At 49.8% G+C, this 20,093-nt stretch overlaps 1 protein-coding gene across 1 annotated transcript in view; it reads left to right on the forward strand.

Moving 5' to 3' along the window:
* Scml4 (Scm polycomb group protein like 4) overlaps positions 1-20,093 on the forward strand; it is a 49,982-nt gene that overhangs the window by 6,534 nt on the left and 23,355 nt on the right. The window contains 4 exon segments of the mRNA XM_052162924.1: positions 6,196-6,325; positions 9,881-9,972; positions 9,974-10,082; positions 14,082-14,276. Coding sequence (XP_052018884.1) covers positions 6,214-6,325; positions 9,881-9,972; positions 9,974-10,082; positions 14,082-14,276 — 508 coding nt within the window. The 5' untranslated portion in view covers positions 6,196-6,213.

Below are 20,093 nucleotides of genomic sequence, written 5' to 3' on the forward strand. Positions count from 1 at the left end.
AAAAAGAGGCAGCTGCATGATTCATAAAGGAATGAGCTTTTGGTCTGGGGATATAGCTTAGTGGTAGAATGTTTGTCTAGTGGGCATGATACCCGGATTTCCATTCCTAATGTGTATATAAGCATTCACACACACACACACACACACACACACACACACACACACACACACACACACAGACACAGAGAGAGAGAGAGAGAGAGACAGACAGACAGACAGACAGACAGAGACAGAGAAACAGAGAGACAGAGGGACAGACAGAGACAGAGAGACAGAGAGAGACAGAGAGAGGGTCACCTACTTACAGACCTGGAGGCACAAGAACATGGCGGCTCTGGCTTCCCATGAGGCCTCCTAGAGAAGAGATCCCAGCAGTCTGTGCAGATGTGATAAGGAGCCGTGAGTCACCTGGAGAAATGGAGGCTGGGGTGGAGGCAGCCATACTTTCTTTGTTTTTGTTTGTTGTTGTTTTGAAACAGGGTCTCTCTGTGTGGCCCTACCTGGTGCTGGAATAAAAACACGTGCTTCCATAACTGGCCAGCCACACTACCTTTTAAAACAACCTGCCCTCACAGAGATGAACTTACTTGTGAGCCAAAACCAATTCTTCCTCAAGGTGATGTTCGCAAAGGCTTAACAACCTCTTGAAGGTTCTTGTATCTCTTAACATATTGAGGACCAGGATGGTAGCATATAGGCCTTTGGGAACATACCAGACCACAGTGCCGCCCAGTTTGCGAAAGATTCCTTCTTCATTTAAAAGTCCCAGCAACTGTAGATGTTGTTGTCTTAGACAGTGGAGAGACCCACAACCGCAGCAACTCCTATAAAGGAGAGCATTTTAAAGCTGCTTCCAGCTTCAGAGGGTGAGTCCGCCATCAGCATGTGGGACGTGTGGTAGCACACGGGCAGTCACGGTGCTGGAGAAGGAGCTGGGAGGACTTGGAACCCACAGGCTGCAGGAAGAGAGAGATTCTGGGCTTGGAATTGGCCTTTTAAAACCTCAGAGTCCATCCCCAGGGACACACTTCATTCAACAAGGCCACACCACCTAATGCTTTCAAATAGTGCCAGTCCCTGGTGACCAAGTCTTCAAATCTATGAGCTTATGGGGGCCATCCTCACTCAAACCACCACACAGGGTAAATAAGGAAGCTTTTCTTCCTTCCTTCCTTCCTTCCTTCCTTCCTTCCTTCCTTCCTTCCTTCCTTCCTTCCTTCTTTCCTCCCTCCCTCACCATCTCCCTCCATCCCTCCTTCCCTCCCCTCCCCCACTGTGGTTTTGGCTTTTTGAGGCAGTGTTTCTCTGTGTAGCCCTCCCTGGCTGTCTTGGACCTAACTCTGCACACCAGGATGACTTTGAACTCCTAGATCTGCCTGTCTCTGCCTCCCCAGAGGCATGCACCACCACGGCCTGGCATAGGAAGTTTTTTCTCATAACCAACTGACTCATGTGATCTCTGTGATTGCTTCACTTAGCCAGAAATGGTGGGTGGAAATAGCAGCTGATTATAACAGTATGGCTTCTTTTGAAATGGGTTCAGTGGGCAAATTGAACATTAATAAATATATAATAGAGAGTAAGCAATGACACGTTGGGGTTCATGAGTCTGAGATTTTAGTAATAATCATTATTATCACCATCACCACCACCACCACTACCACCACCATCACCATCATCATAACCATTACCACAACACCATCACCATTATCACCACTATCACCATCATCACCATCATCAGTAATTCTAGGGAAGGAACACCGGGACCTTCACGTTGATTTTCTTGAAGACCACAAGGCAAATCGATCACAATGTGGCCATACTGTTTTCCCGATGGGTAGAATTAGATGTAGGTTGGGGGTTGGTGGATGGAGAATTAGGGAAGAAGAACTGACTGGGTCAGCCCTTTGGTCCCTCTCCCCCTCTGCCTCCTGTCACAAGCCATGGAGAGCAGGAAGGCTGTCTTAGAAAGGTCACTGGGGGACTCTGAGGGATAAATAGGGCTGAAGCCTCATCAGAAGACAATCGAGGAAGCCAGAGACACGGCGGGTTCCAGGGCGCGCCTCTCCACCACCGAGGAGTCTTTGAAATTACTTTTCGGTTGTTCAGTCGTGTGCGGCTACATTCGGTCCTTTAATTGTCTTCTCAAAGGCTACACCTTCTCTTCTCAAAGGTGACACCACCTCTCCTGTTGACACTTTGTGCTCCTGCAGGGTATGAGGCCCCGGCTTGGCCCACACGCGGCACCACTGTGCACTCTCCGTGCTTGCTGTTGGCCTATCCCTGATCCCTTTCAAATTTGTATCCACACCTTCCTCTGTCACCTCGGGGCCACACGCTGGCCATGCTCCGTCTCGTCCTCCCACTCCGGCTCACGTCATCCCCTCTATCCTCCGTGGTTCAGAGAGGAATTGGAAGTCCGTGTGCAAGCTCCCACTCCCCCACGCCTGAGCAGAGCCCTTGGGCTACGGCTGGTGGCTGCTGTCAAAGCGAGCGCAGAGCACAGCGGTGCCATTCCCGCGCCTGCGCCTGCGCAGAGGCCTTAGAGGACACCGGCTCCCACCCAGCTGATGCTTCCCTCCCGGAGCCTCGACATCAGCGACATCAGCGTTAAAACTTATTTCTCCCATCCCAAAACAACAACAACAACAACAACAAAAAGAACAAAGGAAGTCTTTTCAGAAAAGCATTCTTTAAGAATGCTTTAAATTGTTGGGTGGTGTTGTTAAAAGCTTTTAATGCTAGCATTTGGGAGGCAGAGGCAGATCTCTGAGTTGGAGACCAGCCTGGTGTACTGAGTAAGACCCAGGACAGACAGGGTGACAGGTTTTCTGTGGTGGTGAAAACCTTCGTATATGAAAGTGAGTTGCAAGTGTCTCTAAGATAAGTTAGTAACTGAGCTCTGGAGCTGTCGAAAGCGAAGCTCTGGCCTCTAGACAGCGCGTCCGTCCCTGCAGCCGCATCCACTGCGATCCCAGCTCCTCTCTCTCTACACATTTGACTTCTGACTGCTGTAACAGGTGATCCGGTGACCCCGGTAAAGCCGGGAGCCCAGAAGTTCCTTTCAGAGCGCTTTCAGTTCCTTCCTTCGAGTAGGTGAGCTGTAGCTGGGCTGTATGGTGGTTCTTCTTTGGAGTTTTCAAGGAAATTATCTTTCTGGTTTCCACAGTGTCTACGCCATCTTATCTTCCTGGTCTTCAAGCTTTCCAGGTTCCCCACAAGTTTGCCAACGTTCTATCTTTTGTTTTTTTTCTTTGAACGGTGTCTGCCCCAAGCTTGTGAGGTGGCACCTCATGGTAGGGTCAATCTTTTCACTTCTCCATTGCTGTGGATAGTTCTGTCTCCTCCAAGTCAAAATGCCAATAAATAGTTGGCTTTGCTTTCTGATTCGCATACCTCCCCCGACCCCATCAATTCCTAAGTTTGTTCCAATAGGAAAAGTTAAAATTTTCAGTGCATCTGGGTGTGTGTGTGTGGAGCACATCAGTTACCCCGAGGTGTTACCTTCCTGAACCGACCCTCGGAGTCAGTTGGGACTTCTTTCTACCCAGATATATTCCTACCTTCTAAATGTATCCAGAAACCTCAGTCAGTGCCCTCCTGCCCCGCCACGCCACGCCCCATCTCCGCTCCGCCCCCATCCCCGCTCCGCCCCCTTCCCCGCCCCGCCCCCATCCCTGCCCCGCCCCATCTCCGCCCCGCCCCCATCCCTGCCCCTCCCTTCCATCTCCAGTTCATCTGCTCTAGGTTAGCGTCCCTCCACCTCGTGCCTGTAAGCCCCTTTTCATCACGGGGAACCAGAAAGAGTGTTACTTGCCTGTTTAAAGGAGCTCAGGGTGATAACTGAGGCCTGTACGTTGTCGTCCAACATTAAGTCCAATCTCACTTCTTCACCTCTCCAGCCTCTCTCTGGACTCCTTTCTCCTGCCTCAGACCCTTGGCACTTGATGCCCTCACTGCCAGGAATATCCTTCCCCTAGACAACTGAATTACTTGTTCAGTCAGATCTTTATGAAAGTGACCCACACTGTTCTGTTTTAAAGTTTTGCAAAGCGCACCTCCTCAGATGTTCTCCAGGCTCTGTTCTTCCTCGTTGCCAGGGCCGGCTTGTCTCATTCCCTAACATTCTGTAGCACATATCTTATGCTCATTGCCTCTCCTGGCTCATTACAGCACTACCTTTGTGAGGGTAATTTTTGATTTGTCCCTGGTTGTATCACAAAACATCTAGAGAAGGTCTGGCTTGGAACAGGATAATGCATATCTGTAGAGTGACTAAATGGGCTGATAGAGCATAGGGCTTATAATGATTTGGATAAGAATGATCCCCACAGGCCCATATGTTCCAGTGATTAGTCACCAGGGAGTGGAACTGTTTGGGAAGGAGTAGGAGGCGTGGCCTTGTTGGAGTGGGCGTGGTTTATTGGAGGAGATGTGTCACTAAGAATGGACTTTAAGGTTTCAAAAACCTAGGCTAGGTTCAGTCTCTCTCTCTTTGTCTGCTGCCTGCAGATCATGCTGTAAAGCTCTCAGCTACTGCTCCGGTACCATGCCAGCCTGCTTCCCGCCATGATGATAATGGACTAACCCTCTAAAACTGCAAGCAAGCCCTCAGGAAATGCTCTCTTTTATAGGAGCTGCCTTGGTCATGGTGTCTTCTCACAGAATAGAACAGTGACTAACTCAACTGATCCATGGCACTGGGACACTCTTTCTCTCTCACTGTTAGGAGTTTGTTCTAAAAGTCTAGAAGAAAGGTGTGTGTGTGTGTGTATGTGTGTGTGTGTGTATGTGTATATGTGTGTGTGTGTGTGTGTGTGTGTGTGTGTGTGTGTAAAAGTCAACAATGGAACATAATACTTGCCCCACCAAAGTATGCTCATGGATCTGCAGAGATGTCCTACCTGGGACTCATTAGAATACAGGATGCTACCCCACACCCAGAATCAAAATTGGTGTTTTTTTGAGACCCACAAGAGATTGTTTGGAAAGGTTGAAAAGCTTGGGGCTTGCGCAATGGCTCTTGAACTGTGTCCACACACTGAAAACCTGCTGCCTGGGGACCCGCTCTTATAAAGTGACTTAATTCTTCTGGGGTAGGGCCCCTACCTAAGTCAATCACTGGTGAAAAGGAGACACTTATTCCACCTTCAGGTTCTATCCGGCATCTGTCCCCACTTATCCTCCACTAAGCATCTCTCTGACCCAACCTCGTGCCAGGTACAGAGTGACTTTTTGGCCCGATGTCCCTGGCTTGTCTTCACCAGTTCTCATGTGAAGTTTCAGAGAGACCTTCAAGATGGCCGCTGCTCCTTCCGATCCCCATCTACGCTGTCTCTGTCTGATGGTCACCTCTGAACAGCTAGTCAGCACCCTACAGAGGGCTCACGCTGTGAGCTCATCAGAGAATGGGAAAAGCACCATGGTCCATCTCCTGGTGGATACAGGAAGAGCCCACAGCTGGGATTCTACCCATTAGAGTGTGGACGGGGCACTGCCCTGCAGCCTGGGTTCTAGTCTCAGGAGCTCGTGTATCTTACTTATTCATGCCTCCCTGTGTTTCTACGCCCACTGCCCAGAGCTGTCATTTCCTGAGCTGTAAGGGTACAGAGCTATCCTCTGAGGATAATCCAAATACAATTTTTTTTGCCAGTTTAATTCACTTTTATGTTTATATTAAAGAATAATTCATTTATAATATAGTACAAATTATTTCCTTCCTATAATATTCCCAGCTAAGTTCCACATTAATGGGTCACTAATAAAACAATAAAGTAGCAGTAGAAACATAATTAAAATTTAGATTCTGAACAGTCAAACACAGACACCCCCTGTCTACTGGAGGTTTTGGGGGGGGGGTTGCTTGTCTTTGAATATTTAGTATGTTGTTATAATGAGACAAAAGAAGTACTCACTGATTAATAGAAAGAATTGTATGTACACTGTAGAAGAGATGTCACAGTATGTGCATCCAAATCAATCTACTTTTCTTCATTTTCTAAGATTTTTTATTAGATACTTTATTTATTTATGAGATACTATATTTATTTACCAAATACAAATTTTGAATCCAAAGCTCTTTCCCCAAAGCTGAGAGGTAGGAAGGTGTGAGCGTGGAGAGTGAGCAGGCGGGTTGGTCGGGGCGGCAGAGAGAGCATTTCTAGACGCTCACTGATTAAACAGACTCTCCTGCAGATCAAGTCTCCAGTGCTCATGACTCCCTTGGCCCTGTCACCTCCGCGGAGCACCCCGGAACCCGACCTCAGCTCCATCCCTCAGGATGCAGCCACTGTGCCCAGCTTGGTTGTCCCAGAGGCTCTCACAGGTACGTCTGCAGAATGGACTTCTAGGTAGCCATGGTCCTAGAGTAACAAGGTGTCCTTTTATCTAATAGTTACTTTATGAATCTAAGAGTCTCTCTGAGGTATTTATGTCACTGGGTGTGATGGCAGGTGCCTTTAATCCTAGGAGGCAAAGGCGAGCCTGGTCTACAGAATGAGTTCCAGGCTAGCCAGGACTACAGAAGAAACCCTGTTTCTGAAAAGAAAAGAAACAAACAAACAAGCAAACCAAGAGAAGAAAAGAGAAGAAAAATTTCCCTGAGATAGGTCAAAGAAAGATTTGACATAGTAGCAGATAGCCCAGCCCTCATTCGCTGAAAGAACACATTTCTTTGTCTTGCAGTTTGGCTTTTAAGACCTTTGTGTTCGAGCTGGTAAGGTGGCTCAGCAGATAAGAGCACTGCGTGCTCATCCAGAGGTCCTGACTTCAATTCCCAGCACCCTCGTGGTGTCTCATGACCATTTCTAAAGGGATCTGATGCCCTCTTCTGGCCTGAAGGTGTACATGCAGACAGAGCACTCCTGTGTTAAAAAACAAACAAAAAACCGCCTTTGTCTTCTGTGACTGTTGTGAATGTTGCCTTCAGATGGCTGCTTTGGTGTGTACAAGTCAGAGCAGTGGCTAGATCCGAGTGTGCTCACTTGAGTGTGCACAAGAATATGTCCATTCTGCATTTGTAATTCCAGTGGCTATCATATGGTCCGACCCAGTCAGTGTAACACATCCCAATCTCTTTCTTCCTCTCATGATGATGTATCAGCCAACCAACAACTTCATCTTGCAACAGTAGGTGCGCGCGTGCACACACACACATACACACATACACATCACACTGCCCCTCATCACTTCAGTCCTTGCTCCCACCCACTACACCCTTTAGCCTTTTAGCCCCCTCCCACTGTAGTATAAAGACTAAACCCATTAGCATGGCTGAGGAAGCCCTTGCAGGTTCCAGGCCCCGCCACACCTCACCCCTACCCCCACCCCCACCTCCCTACCCCACCCCCACCCCCACCCCCCACCCCCCCGTCCTCACCCCGCCCCGCCCCCGCCCCACCCCCATCCCCACCCCACGATCCCACTCACAAGGTGCTGTCCTCAGCATCTTAGCACATTCTCTTCCTCACCCCATTGCTGCCTCGCTCTCAGCTCAGATTTACCCTCCAGAAAGCCTAGCAGCCTTTCCTGCCCGCGGCCGCCTGCGTGAACAATCCTGCCTCTACCTCGGCACCTGAGTACTGTACATCGGAGAGCAGGGGAAGCGCGGGCAGCCTTGGAGAGTGACGTGGAGAGGGAGCTGTCGCCAGGTTCCATGGTGCAGCCCTGAGCCATTCTCCAGGCACTTCAGTCTGAGTTACTTCAGGAGCCGAGACGTAATACCGCCCAGCTCAGGCTTGCTTGAGCGCATGGGAGGTGCCTTCCTGCTGTCACTGTCTAACCGTCCCAAAGCCCTGCTGGTCACCCCCTAACGTCCTTAGCACCCCTTGGAAACAGTGACCACTGAGGAGAAACGCTCATCTGGTGGAAGGACAAACGCTTAAGAGAGGCCGCTGACGTGTGGAAGATAACAGGGCCCGGCATTGACATTCTGTTTCACTTTACTCGAGGAAAACTTCTATTCCTCAAATCTATTTTACACTATCAACAATCCTCATGAGCCTTACTGTGCCACTGGAAGGGGAGAAAATACCATTTCCACCTTATTTGGCAGATAGTTTTTCTCAGGAGACAAGCTAGGAAAAATCTACATTGGGCTTTTCTAAGTAGGTCATGATAACATTGTTGTTACTTTTAAATCTTCAAGCAGTTGACCCGACAGGAGAGGACAGGACGCGTTATGTCAGAACAGTCTAGAGTCAGGCTGACCTGTTGGGCAATGATTGTCAAATTACAGGAGAAATAGTTCTGAGTGGGCACATGCGCTGTGTTCTTGGAACAGAAGTAAGCTGAACTTGTAGCTGCTGGCATTTCATATCAGAGCCCCTCGGCCAACGGACCATTGTACTAATATTATTTATTATTATTTATTTATTATTTATTACATTCATATAAATATAATTATTATTTACATAATAACAATTAATTATTCATTGGGCAAGATGTCTGAGTGGGCATAGGTGCTTGCTGACAGACTATCTCGGTGATCTAAGGTCAATGCCTGGGACCCACAGGGCGGGAGGAGGGGACACATTCCCTCAAGCTGTCCCCTGATGTCCCCATGTATGCACCATAATAGCATGCCTGCTACAAACACATACATATGTGTGAGTCCGTACACACACACACACACACCAATGTAAGAAATGATGCGTGAGGTCTATATTTCCTCTTTTCATTGTAAAATTCATTACACTCTCCCCCCACCCTGAGGTCTCCTGAAAATTTATTGAATATGGAAAAATCAGTTTAGAAACATTCTGGCGCTTTTCTATAGATTTATGTTATATAAATATGATACTTACCTATAAAATATACACAATACATTAATAGTTAAAATGGAAATGAGCACAATTTATGTTCAGAATTTTATGATGAGATATATTATTTTATTAAGTAGTTAAAAGGGTGAGGAGTTTGGGCTTGAGAGGTGGCTTGGTGGTTAAGAGCTTTGATGTTTCTGCAGAGGAGTTGGGTTCAGTTCCCCCGCACCCACATGGTAGCTTACGACCGTCTGTAGTTCCAGGTCCAGAGATCCGACACCAGATCCCAGGACACTGCATGCAGATGGAACACAGACAGACATATAGGCAAGCACACACATGCACGCACAGTAAAAATAAGTCTTTTAAGTGTGGAATTACTGATGGTTTTTGACCATTATTTTCTGGAATTATAAATAGCTGTCCCAGGCTGGAGAGATGGCTCAGAGGTTAAGAGCACTGACTGCTTGCTCTTCCAGAGGTCCTGAGATCAATTCCCAGCAACCACATGGTAGCTCACAACCATCTGTAATGGGATCCGATGCCCTCTTCTGGTGTGTCTGAAGACAGCTACAGTGTACTCACATCCACGTTATAAATAAATAAATAAATAAATAAATAAATAAATAAATAAATAAATAAATAAAATCTTTACATAAGTATCAGTCCCTGGAACCTCATACTGCTGCTAGCAGTATCAGTGTCACAACAAGCTTTTTATTAGTGCAAGTCCACCAATAATAATATAGCCAGCTTCTCTTGGAGGAGGAGAGATACTTTGTCCTGTTCCTACCCAGATAAAAAATACCGTTATATACACTGGTCATCGGGCCATCGGAGCCATCTTCTGGTCAGTTTTACACCGTTAGAGGAGACCCAGCTTTTCCTCTGCCCACTGCCAGGAGGTCGGCGCCAGAGCAAGCTCAGGCAATTGGACCGTGCAGCAGCTGTTTGGCCTTTCTTCCCTTCTTAGTCAGGATTAGTCAGGTCCGCCCTTTGCAGCTTTCCCAAGGTCAGGGCCAGGTGCCAGCCTGCAGTGCCCCCAGCCTATGGAGCCCGCAAACGTGATGGAGGCGCAATGCTAGATATCTCACCTCTGGTATCCTCTGTGCCCGCAGTGTGCCTCTACGTTAACAAACAGGCCGACGCAGGGCCATACCTGGAGAGGAGGAAGCTGCAGCAGCTCCCGGAGCGCCTGGGCCCCGAGCGGGCCGGCCGCCGTGCTGCAGCAGGCGGTGCAAGCGTGCATCGACTGTGCGCACCAGCCAAGGCTGGTTTTCTCCCTTGTCAAGCAGGGATACCGCGGTGAACTGGTGTCAGGTGAGGCCTGGGGGTCTGGGGGGGACGCTAGGGGGGGTCTCTCTGCAGCTATCCCTGATTGGGGGCAGTGGGTATGTCCAGGGCTTGTCTTTTACCTGCTGGGCTCCAGGTCTTCTGTGTGAGCAGAGCGTATCCCTTAGGACGACCAGAGAGACAGCTACCAGATCGAGACAGCAGGATTGACCTCCTGGGTCCTGACCCTTTTCTTCTCCTGATTTCCAATACTGTTGCTCTGCCTTTAGACATAGCCACAGCACAGCACAGCACAACACAGCCACAGCAGACTTTGGAGTAAAATCATACTTGTTCTTTGCTCCCATGTCCACATGAAAGCCCACATCTTGACAGGGCCTGCAGGCCTGTGTGAAGTGCTTTCAGGTCCCTCTCAAACTCCGCATTGCTTCTCTCTCATCCTGTGTTTAGCTCAGGTTAGATGGCTAACCTGATGCTAGTCTTCCTGCATCTTTCAACTGTGCTCGCACCCCAGGACCTTTGCACTTGCTGTTCTCATCTTCTGGAAATACCTTACCCTATAGCTCTATGCTCCTGGACAGCCTTTAAGGTTTCTCCTCAAAGGTTGACTTATAATAGTCCTCTCTTCTCCTGACCTTGGTCTCAGCCCTCACTATCATGGAGTGAAATTTTCAACCTATGAGGGAGCAGGGGCCGCACCTCTTTAAACAGGGTTTCAGCCCTGACCTGCCAGCTTCCAGAGGAATGGATCTGCCTGTGCAGTGGGGGGCGCAGTGTGCACAGTCCTGACTCTTTTGAGCCTCTTGCCTCTCTACCCCACACTAGATAACTCTTGTCACTGCCCAGATCACCAGGCTTTGCATTACTTAAAATACATTGGAGAGAGCCGGGCGCATGTCTGTAATCCTAGCACTCTGGGAGGCAGAGGCAGGCGGATTTTTGAATTTGAGGCCAGCCTTGTCTACAGAGTGAGTTCCAGGACAGCCAGGGCTATACCCCTGGCTCAGGACAGCCAGGGCTATACCCCAGGTCTCAACCCCCCCACCCCCAATAAAAGAGATACATTGGAGAGTTAGGCTTGTGTTCTCTCTGGTTCCACATTGTGGCCATGACCTTCCGTAGCACCAGGAAAAAGGCAGAGCTCCTGGCAATGGGCTGTAGGGTTGCGGTGGGGGTGGGGGCATGGGGATGCCATGGGATGCGTGCCTGGAGTCCCGGAACCACACAGGCAGAGTTAGGAGCATCTTGAGTTGGAGGCCAGTGTGTGTGTTGCACAGAGTTCTAAAATGTCTGTGCTGCATTGTTTCAAAAAACAAACAAACAAACAAAAAAAAACAAAAGGAAAGAGATAAAAGAGGAGGGGGGAGAGAAGCAAATGGAGCTGGGGGGAGGAATCTTGGCTGGGTCCAAGTGCACGTGTCCGACCCGGGGATGTCTAAGGGCTTCAGCAGATAGGACAGGAGGACATGAGAACAAGGCAGGGGAGGGGGAGGACTCCAGGAGGTCCTCCTGGAAGTCCTCCACTGCTCCGCCTCTACCTTCCCTCAAACCCTGTCTCCTTTCCTTGCTGCATAGCAGAGTTCAAGACAGATCTGGGGCTGAGGAAGGTCCCTTGTTTCCGTGTTCATTCTCCACATTGCCACCTGTCTTAAAGACTCTGCAGTCCCTGACCCTGAGGCAGAAGAACTGGTCCTGAGCCTGGCTCTCCTGCCCCTCCCTCTCTGCAGCCTCGGGCGGGCCTTGGCAGTGGAGAGAAGAGCAGAATGGATGCCTTTTGGCATTCTGGTTGGCTGACGGGGTTCCCAGGAAGCCAGAGCAGACTGTTTTTTCCTGATGTCTTTGAGAATGCCTCTTGTCTCCACCCTGGGGCCACAAAGTGCCGGTTAGCTTCTCATGTTACAGCTGGCAATGGAGGTCCAGCAAGGCCACAGGACATCAGTGGTGGCCCAGAGGAGGAGGGGCTCAGGAGAAACAGCCAGGTGCCTAATTTGCACTTAGAAGCTGATCTTCAGGGACCGCTCCCTGAACACCCCAAAACACAGCACCCAGAATTTGTTCATGTGGGTACTGGCAGGATCAGGGAGGAACCTAAAGGCTGGATCCTGATACTCTTAAGAGCCAAAGGGAGCACCACCACAGAGCCCCACCATCCCTCCAGCACACCTGGGGTGCTCCGCCTCAGTCACAGCTCCGAAGAGGGAGAATTTGTGAACTCAGGAGTTCCAACCTCTCGAAAGAGATGGGATTTCACTATGTGCACAGCCCCACAAATATTCATAGAGCATGTGCGTGATTTAATGGATAGGCCTGAGGTCCTGAGACCCTCTTACCTTGGAGCAAGTTTCCGTATCTCTAAGCCTTTTATGGACAGAGAGGACTTGCAGAGTTCTGGGAAAGATGATGGCAGCCCTGTGGCTGGTCCCTGGATCAGAGCCACATGGAGTTTTAAATAAAAGGCGAGCGCCACATGGAAGCCATATGACCTGGAAAACCCAGCCTAGGTCTCCCTCCAGCCTTCCTTCCCGTCCTCAAGGCTGGTCAGGAGGCCTGAGAGAAAATGAGTGCCAAAGACCTTACCAAACTGAAAAGCACTACACTCAAGAATAGGCTCTGCTGGTGTCTGGTTTTAATAGAAACTAGCTGTGGTAACCCTGCCATCTGTGAGCCTGCGGGTGTGTGTGTGTGTGTGTGTGTGTGTGTGTGTGTGTGTGATATAATGCAAATCAGGAGGCTGCCTGCTTGCAGTTTTTGTGAGGGGGGGGGGAGCCTGGGTTAGAGCAGGATGTCCTCTCAGAGGTGTCTTTGTCTCCCTCACCCTGGAGCTGGCGTGCAGTTCTGAGAGGTCTGTGAATGAGAGACAGGATGAACTCTTCTCAGTGCCTCAGGAAAGTGATGCTGCCTTCTGCCTAGAGCTGGGACCCAGCATTGCTGTAGAGAGGCTCCTTTAAAGACCCTGTGGCTGGTCTATGCTACTTTGTGGGTTTTTCTCCTAACCCTAGAGAGGAGAGAGAGAGAGGAGAGAGAAACTAGGAAAATTCCTGAATGCAATTTCTTTCCTTTTGTTTCATCTTTGACCATGGATACTAACTGCAACCAACCTCCCTATGACCAACACCCACCAACCCCGCCTCTCGTGGCCCTCCGATTTATGTACCCTCTGAAAAGTTCCCAGAATTCCAAACATCTCATAATCACAGAAACTGTCTGCCGCTGGCAAAAGCACGCTTCTGCCAGAGCACGAGGCAAATCACGATCGACCGCTGCAGACAGTGTGAAGCGGCCCCACATCCCTGCATCTGGGATTAAACATAAGCACATTCTTATATTTCCACACTTTAAAAAGAAATCAAAATCTCATAATTCTGAAAAATGCTACTCTAGATCCCTTTAAAGACTCTTCTCCCCGGGGCTTCCCATGCCACTAGTCCCTTGGGGTCCTCTGGTAACAACTGGGATGTGGAACTGGAGACTTCAAGGTGAACTCAGGTGTCTGTACCTGTCTCCTCCTTCAGACATGGATACAGAGAGACCCAATATTGCCAAACATTCCCTCCATCCTTGGGTATGGGCAGACTTAGTGACTGGGCGCAGGGACCAGAATATGGAGACCAGGTTGGGAGGATGTGGAACCCATTGGCTCCACCAAGCATGGAAGGTTCACACCCCAGAAGAGCCTGTGGGTACAGCCTGGCTCTGTCTGCTGGTCAGCGAGGTCTGTAGTCTTTCTTCTCTATCCCCAGTCCTGTGACTGCAGCCGTGAGAGAGAGAAAATGGAGGATCAACAGAACAGAACTAGTCAGAGCTGCCACGGTCACCAAAAGCAAGGCTGACGGGTTGTCACAGACCAAGGAGAGAAGGGGACGTGACAACCGAGGCCGCTTGCTGTCCTGGGTGGTACCTTAGACGGAAACATGGTGTTAGGGAGACTTCCAGTGTAATTCAGGACAGCCCACTTACAATAAAGAGAATGGACTGTCCCTGTTCCCTCCAGTGTCCCGCTCTCAGCTGCCATTTCTGGTTTTCCAGTCTCTGCTTCCTTTGATGGAAAGCAGCACCTGAGGAGTCTGCCTGTGGTGAACAGTGTGGGCTATGTCCTCCGCTTCCTGACCAAACTGTGCCGCAGCCTCCTGTGTGACAACCTCTTCAGCCACCTGCCTTTTCCGGGGAGCACCAGTGCCTCTGAGAAGGCCCCGGAGAGAGAGGATGGGAGGACAGAGTCAGGTAAGGCAGAGGCGATTGATCCTGCTGCAGTCACCATCTCTCAAGGTGGGCAGGTGAGATAGCGGCTGGGCAGTGCTGCAGTCCTAGAGAGGCCCAGGCCTGCCTCTCTGGGCTGCTGGGAGGACTTCCAACTGTTCGGAACTTTGTAATCCAAAGCATCTCCCTCCTATGCTGTAGAGAAGTGTGGTCTCTCCAGCTCCTGTGAGCTGACAGTCTATCTTTGTGGCATGTGTGCATAGAATTCAGACTGTGAGACCATGTCACATCTTCTCCATCCTTGAGTGGGATGTAATTTTTCTCCCCCATACTGTAAGGAAACTCTGGGTACTTGTTCATCATTGCAGAGTTGGAGGACTCTGAAATCACCGCACTAAGCAACCGTAAAGAATCTAGGCTGAGGGGCGGGGCAGTCTTCCTGCCTGGAGTCTCCTGTGTCAGTCTGCACAAGATCTCACACTGTAGAGATTTGATTGGGCCATACATCAAATATGCCTTCCTTTGAGAGCTGTGTTTATCTGTCACAGGATGGAAGATGACCAACCTTGGGTGCGACAGCCACAGGACAGCCCAGGTTGAAGGCTGGTGGGTGGGCAGGGCAGGGAGCCAAGGCCTCAGCAGCATCCACCTCTGCAGAGACCAATGCATTGCAGGTGCTCCTTCCTCCCTGATCAAACTAGACTTGTGGTTCTGCATAGTGCAGCAAGGATCTCAAGAAAGAGCAGAGACATCTTGATTTCTTTTCTTTATTTGCAAGTAGCATTGCTGATCCAGGAAAGGCACAAGAGAAACACTCAGAGTCAGAGCCGTGGTGTCAGTCTTATTTTCTTTCCCTGTTGCTATGATCAACTCTGAGAGCATCTGAAGGGAGAACCGGTTGATTCTGGCTCACATCCAGGGTGGAGTCTGTCCTGGCTGGGGAGGGAAGAGGGCAGGAGCTGGGCAGGATGCACCAGACGCCGGGAAGCAGAGAACAGCAAATGCTGTTGGGAACGTGCTCTCTTCACATTAGACACACCATGAACTCCCTCCCAGAGAATCCCGCCGCCTATAGCTGAGATGGGTCTTCTAACATCAGTGCACGTAAGACTGTTGGACTCGGACCCTCCCCAGCCCTCAGCATAGCTGTAGCCATTCTGTTCCCTGCCTGACAGCTACTTATTGTTGCTGTAACACGTCTGCTAGTCATCGATGCAGAAAAATAACACAGAGCAGGGTCACGCTGAGCACATTGTGTTGTGTTGTGTTCTGTTCGTCCTGAGGTCTGTTAATCTTAAGGAATCCCACAAAGCTTTACATAGGATGCATCAAGTTAAAGGTCAGTATGAACTGCTGTGGCTCGAGTCAGAGCCGACCACCGGGCAGAACCTCCCGCGCCTTCCTATGAGCTCTTTGTGTGTGTTTTTGTTGTTTTGTTTGTTTTGTTTTGTGTTGTGTTGTGTTGTTTTTGTTTTGTTTTGTTTGTCAATCTCAGTGGCTGACACTGAAGACTGCCACTAATAAGTCAAAAAGTTATGATTATAATACTTATGCTCTGAATATTCTCAATATTCTGAAATTCCCCTGTTCACCACCCATCCGCCACCCCTTTTACCTTACCCAGGACCAATCAGCTTAAAGGTTGCCTGATAATGCTTTGTCTAGTGAGCCACCTGCTCCCCTCCTTGCCCTTTAAACTTTGAACCTGGTTTTCCCTATAAAAACCCTGCCCTGAGAGCAGCCTGGTGCCACAATTAGGCTCTTGGTGCCTTTTCGTGGTCCCGATCTGATCGCTATTAGGATGTCCATGTCTGACTGAGACTGATGTTCCTGTTTGTGGAGTGACTCCGAGACCACAGCAAAGACCATCCCCGACAGGTGTGCCCTATGTTTTAGTGTTTCTATTCCTGTGATGAAACACCATGATCAAAGGGCAAGTTTGGGGAGGAAAGGGCTTATTTGGTTTATACTTCCACATTGTAGTCCATCATTCAAAGAAGTCGGGACAGGAACTCAGACAGGGCTGGAACCAGGAGGCAGAAGCTGATGCAGAGGCCGTGGAGGGATGCTGCTTACTGGCTTGCTTCCCCTGGCTTGTTCAGCCTGCTCTCTTAGGGAACAGGACCACCAGCCCAGGGATGGCCCCGCCCACAGTGGGCTGGGCTCTCTCCTTCAATTACTAATTAAGAAAATGCCCTGCAGCCTTGCCTACAGCCTGGTCTTACAGAGGCATTTTCTGAGTTGAAGTTCTTTCATCTCAGATGACTCTAGCTTACGTCAAATTGACATAAAACTGTCCAACACACCCTGAGACCCATCTCCCAGGAGATTCTAGATTCTGTCACATTGACAATTAGCACTAGCCATCACTAATCAGGATTCTATAAACAGTTTTCAAACCCTCCTCTGTCCAAAGCACTGTGTGAGACCCTGTCTTAGAAAGGCAGAGCCTTGGGAAACTTTTTGAGGAATAAAATTACAAGTAATGAAAAAAATGCTCCACCAGCAAGTCTGTGCTCACAGGCAGACTTAGAGCAGAGTAAAAATGACTGTGCGTACTGTCACATTCAGTGGATTCAGCGGAGGCAGGAGGATGGTGAATTGGAAGCAAACCTGTGCTACACAGTGATGTTATCTGTCTTTAAAATGAACAGTGGGTGGCTGTGTCTCAATCCCAAGAGAAGAGTGAGGAAGGCTTCCCTTGCACCTTTGAGTAGGGAATCTTGGATCCTATCAGGAGTCTTGTCTACAGTTTTGTTTTGATCCCACTTAGACCTTGGAAGGAAGACATTTGGATTTTCCTATAAAAAATGCATAGCTGACTCTGATTACTGCGGCAGACGCCACACAGCTCCGTGCATTTTTTCATGTCTCTGTGTGAGTTACAAAAGGTCCTCGCAAGTCTCTGGACCTGCACTTCCTACATTAAAAGAGAACTTGGAGATGTGGGTAGAGTATCCCTTCTGTCACCTCCAAACAGTAGTGTACTCAGAAATACATAGAGTTAGTTTCCTACGCCATCTTGACGTGACACTGCAGAGATGCATGTTTCATTCTCAAACCCTTGACTTGTGGCATTGGCCAAACAGAGGCTCACAGGACATGGCCAGGAGCATACGATGCATGCTTCCTACTGTTCTGGAAGTCTGTCCTCTGGAGCCATTTCTTCTCCCTATGGATGAAATTTAGGACAAATCTCAGGACTTTTTCCAGTTCCTTTCATGTTACAAAACATTCTTATTTAACAACAAATGTGTTTGGGTTGGTGTGATATCCGACTCAGTTTCCCTACTGTGTTGCCAGTTTCTAAGTCACTTGCCTGCAGTGGTGAAGGTGGGCGTGGCTGGCTTCTTTCACCAACCCTTGGCCCCTCCCACACCTAGCAAACCCTGATTGATTTCAGAACACTTCATAGACGCTTGGGGGATGAGGATAGAAAAGAGGCCATTGGTTTTAACGTGACAGGCCCTGCTGTGTACAGGGTGATATTGTGTTCTCTGTTTCCGGCAAATGTTTGAAGCTGATTGTCATTTGTGGTCTCTGGAATGGTCAGTCACCTTACCATCTGTCACCCATGTGATAGTGTTTGTATGTGTGAGCATGTGTGTTTATATGTGTGTGTTTGTGTGTGAAAGGCCAATGCATCAATGAAGGGGGCTTAAGAAGTGAGAATGGGGGGTTAAGGGAGAGTGGCACGGTGGTGTGGGGGAAGGGGGTGCCCAGGCGGGCCCATGCCCAAGCACCTCTTCCCCCTGAGGGACCACACGCACACAGACATGGTATAGAACAGAGTTTATTCAGGGTAGAGATTGGGAGTTAGTGGTATAGTGGAAGTAGAGAAAGGCAGAGAGAGAGAGAGAGAGAGAGAGAGAGAGAGAGAGGAGGGGCAAGTAGCCCCTCTTATAGTGGGCCATGTCTATGGGGCGGGGCATACCTGGCTATTGCCAGGTAAGTGTGGGGTGGAGCTTAGACAGAATACTAACAGTGATGTGTGTGCCTTTGTATGTGGAGAGAGTTGTGTGAACATACGAGCTCTAGGATTCTGACTCATGTCCTCACACTTGTTGAGCAAAGCACTTTGCTGACTGAATCCAACTCTCCAGCCCCCCCAAACTTATAAAACCGACAAAGCACATGCAACTGTTGAAGAGGCAGAGTGGGGCCTGGGGCCTGCCCCTCACTGCTACCCTCTCTGCTCGCTTGGGTTTCCCACATGCTTTGGGATAGAGGCTTGGCAGAACTGCCAGAGCCTAGGGAAGGTGGTCACAGAGCCTGCAGTCCTCTGGAGTTCCCAAAGGGAATTCATTATTCTAAACAGCTGACTTCAGTCAAAACTGTCTTTGGTCCAAGTTTCCAAGGGAGGAAAATCAACCCATAGCTTAGAACAAAGTCTCAGGCAAACCAGAAACATGCTGGAGAAAGAAAGGCATGCCGGTGTCGGCCATTACAATGGTGGCTGATTGTGAGCCTCTCCTTAGGGACAGGGAAATGTAAAGGCACTAAAATGAACCAGAGAGGAGTCACGGTTGGTCCTCAGGCTGAGGGATCGAGCGGGGGTTGGGGGCGGGGGGGGGGGGGGGGAAGAACAATCTATACTGGCCAGAGAGTAAGTTAATGGTAAATGTAATTGAAGCCAATGAAATGCTCCGCCCAGAGGTGGTGTGGCCCGGTGCCCTTTGAACCATGAAGGCAAGGATGGGCCACTGAGGCCCTGAGGGAATTGCTTATCTGTAAGAAGAAGGGCGGGACTGAGCCTGGGAAAGGAAACGCTGCCACCAGAGCCTCCTCAAAAGCTGCAGAGGAAGGGTGGCTATCTGGAGGATACGGGGGTCCCTCAGCATCCAGCAGGTGTAGGGAGCTGCAGCCCCCAAGAGTGTGGGCTAGACTGTCAGCAGCACGGACTCTGCACCCAGGTAGGATGAGAGGCAGGGATGTGAGGGTGAGGGAAGTGGGAGCCCCCAGCCCTTCCCTTCCTGCCCCCTGCTTCTCTGTTCCGTGTTCTGAGACTGCGGGCTTTTCTCTCCGGGAGCCAGCCGCTACAAGGCTAGCCCTCCCTGGTAAGAGTTTCACGGCTGTTGGAAGCTGTGTCTGGCAGGGCTCAGTCCAGCTTTTTCTGCTCTGGGCTTTGAGACTGAAGTGCTGCCAGTTCTTAGCGTAGCTAGGCCAGGCTGTTCTTGCTGAGCCCTTGGAACCCTGCCAAGGTAGGCAGACCTGCAAGGGCCAGAGCATCCGCGACAAAGGCGGTGGCCTTCAGCCTGGGGGAAGGTAGCATTCCTGACTGACTCTTCCAAGGGCTCATTCCGTACTGCTGCTCCCTCAGCTGGGAAGTTATGATTGATGTGGGAGAAATAAGGTAGGAGGGTAGGAGAGAGAAAGAGAGAGAGAGAGAGAGAGAGAGAGAGAGCTTGCACATGTGATTTGGCATGTATGTGCAGCGTGGTAGACTGGGGACTGGAAATGGTGGAGCAGCCGGCATGTTAGTTGAAGTCTCTGGACATCACCGGGTAAAGAGACACTGTGTGGGCAGGGTTTTGCTGGTTATCTTGCTGCATCTCAAGCCTTCAGTGGAGAATACTCGTAAAGTTCTGCTTTGATCCACCGAGGGAAACCGACGTCCGAGCTCTCTTGGCTGCTGGCAGCTGAGCCGTGCCTTTTGCACACAGGGCTGAGGCTCACGCCACTTGTCTGCGATGCACACAGGTCCTCCTTGCTTAGGGACTCTCTTCCTTTGTCTCTTGTCTCTCTCCTTGCCCCTCTTTCTTCTGCTGCTTCCCCCTTTGGAGTTCTCCAGGACTGTGGGCTTGCCCACAGGGGTCCTGGAAGGCCCCCCTCACTCCCACT

Source organism: Apodemus sylvaticus, chromosome 19 (genome assembly GCF_947179515.1).
Source record: "Apodemus sylvaticus chromosome 19, mApoSyl1.1, whole genome shotgun sequence".
Lineage (NCBI taxonomy): Eukaryota > Metazoa > Chordata > Mammalia > Rodentia > Muridae > Apodemus > Apodemus sylvaticus.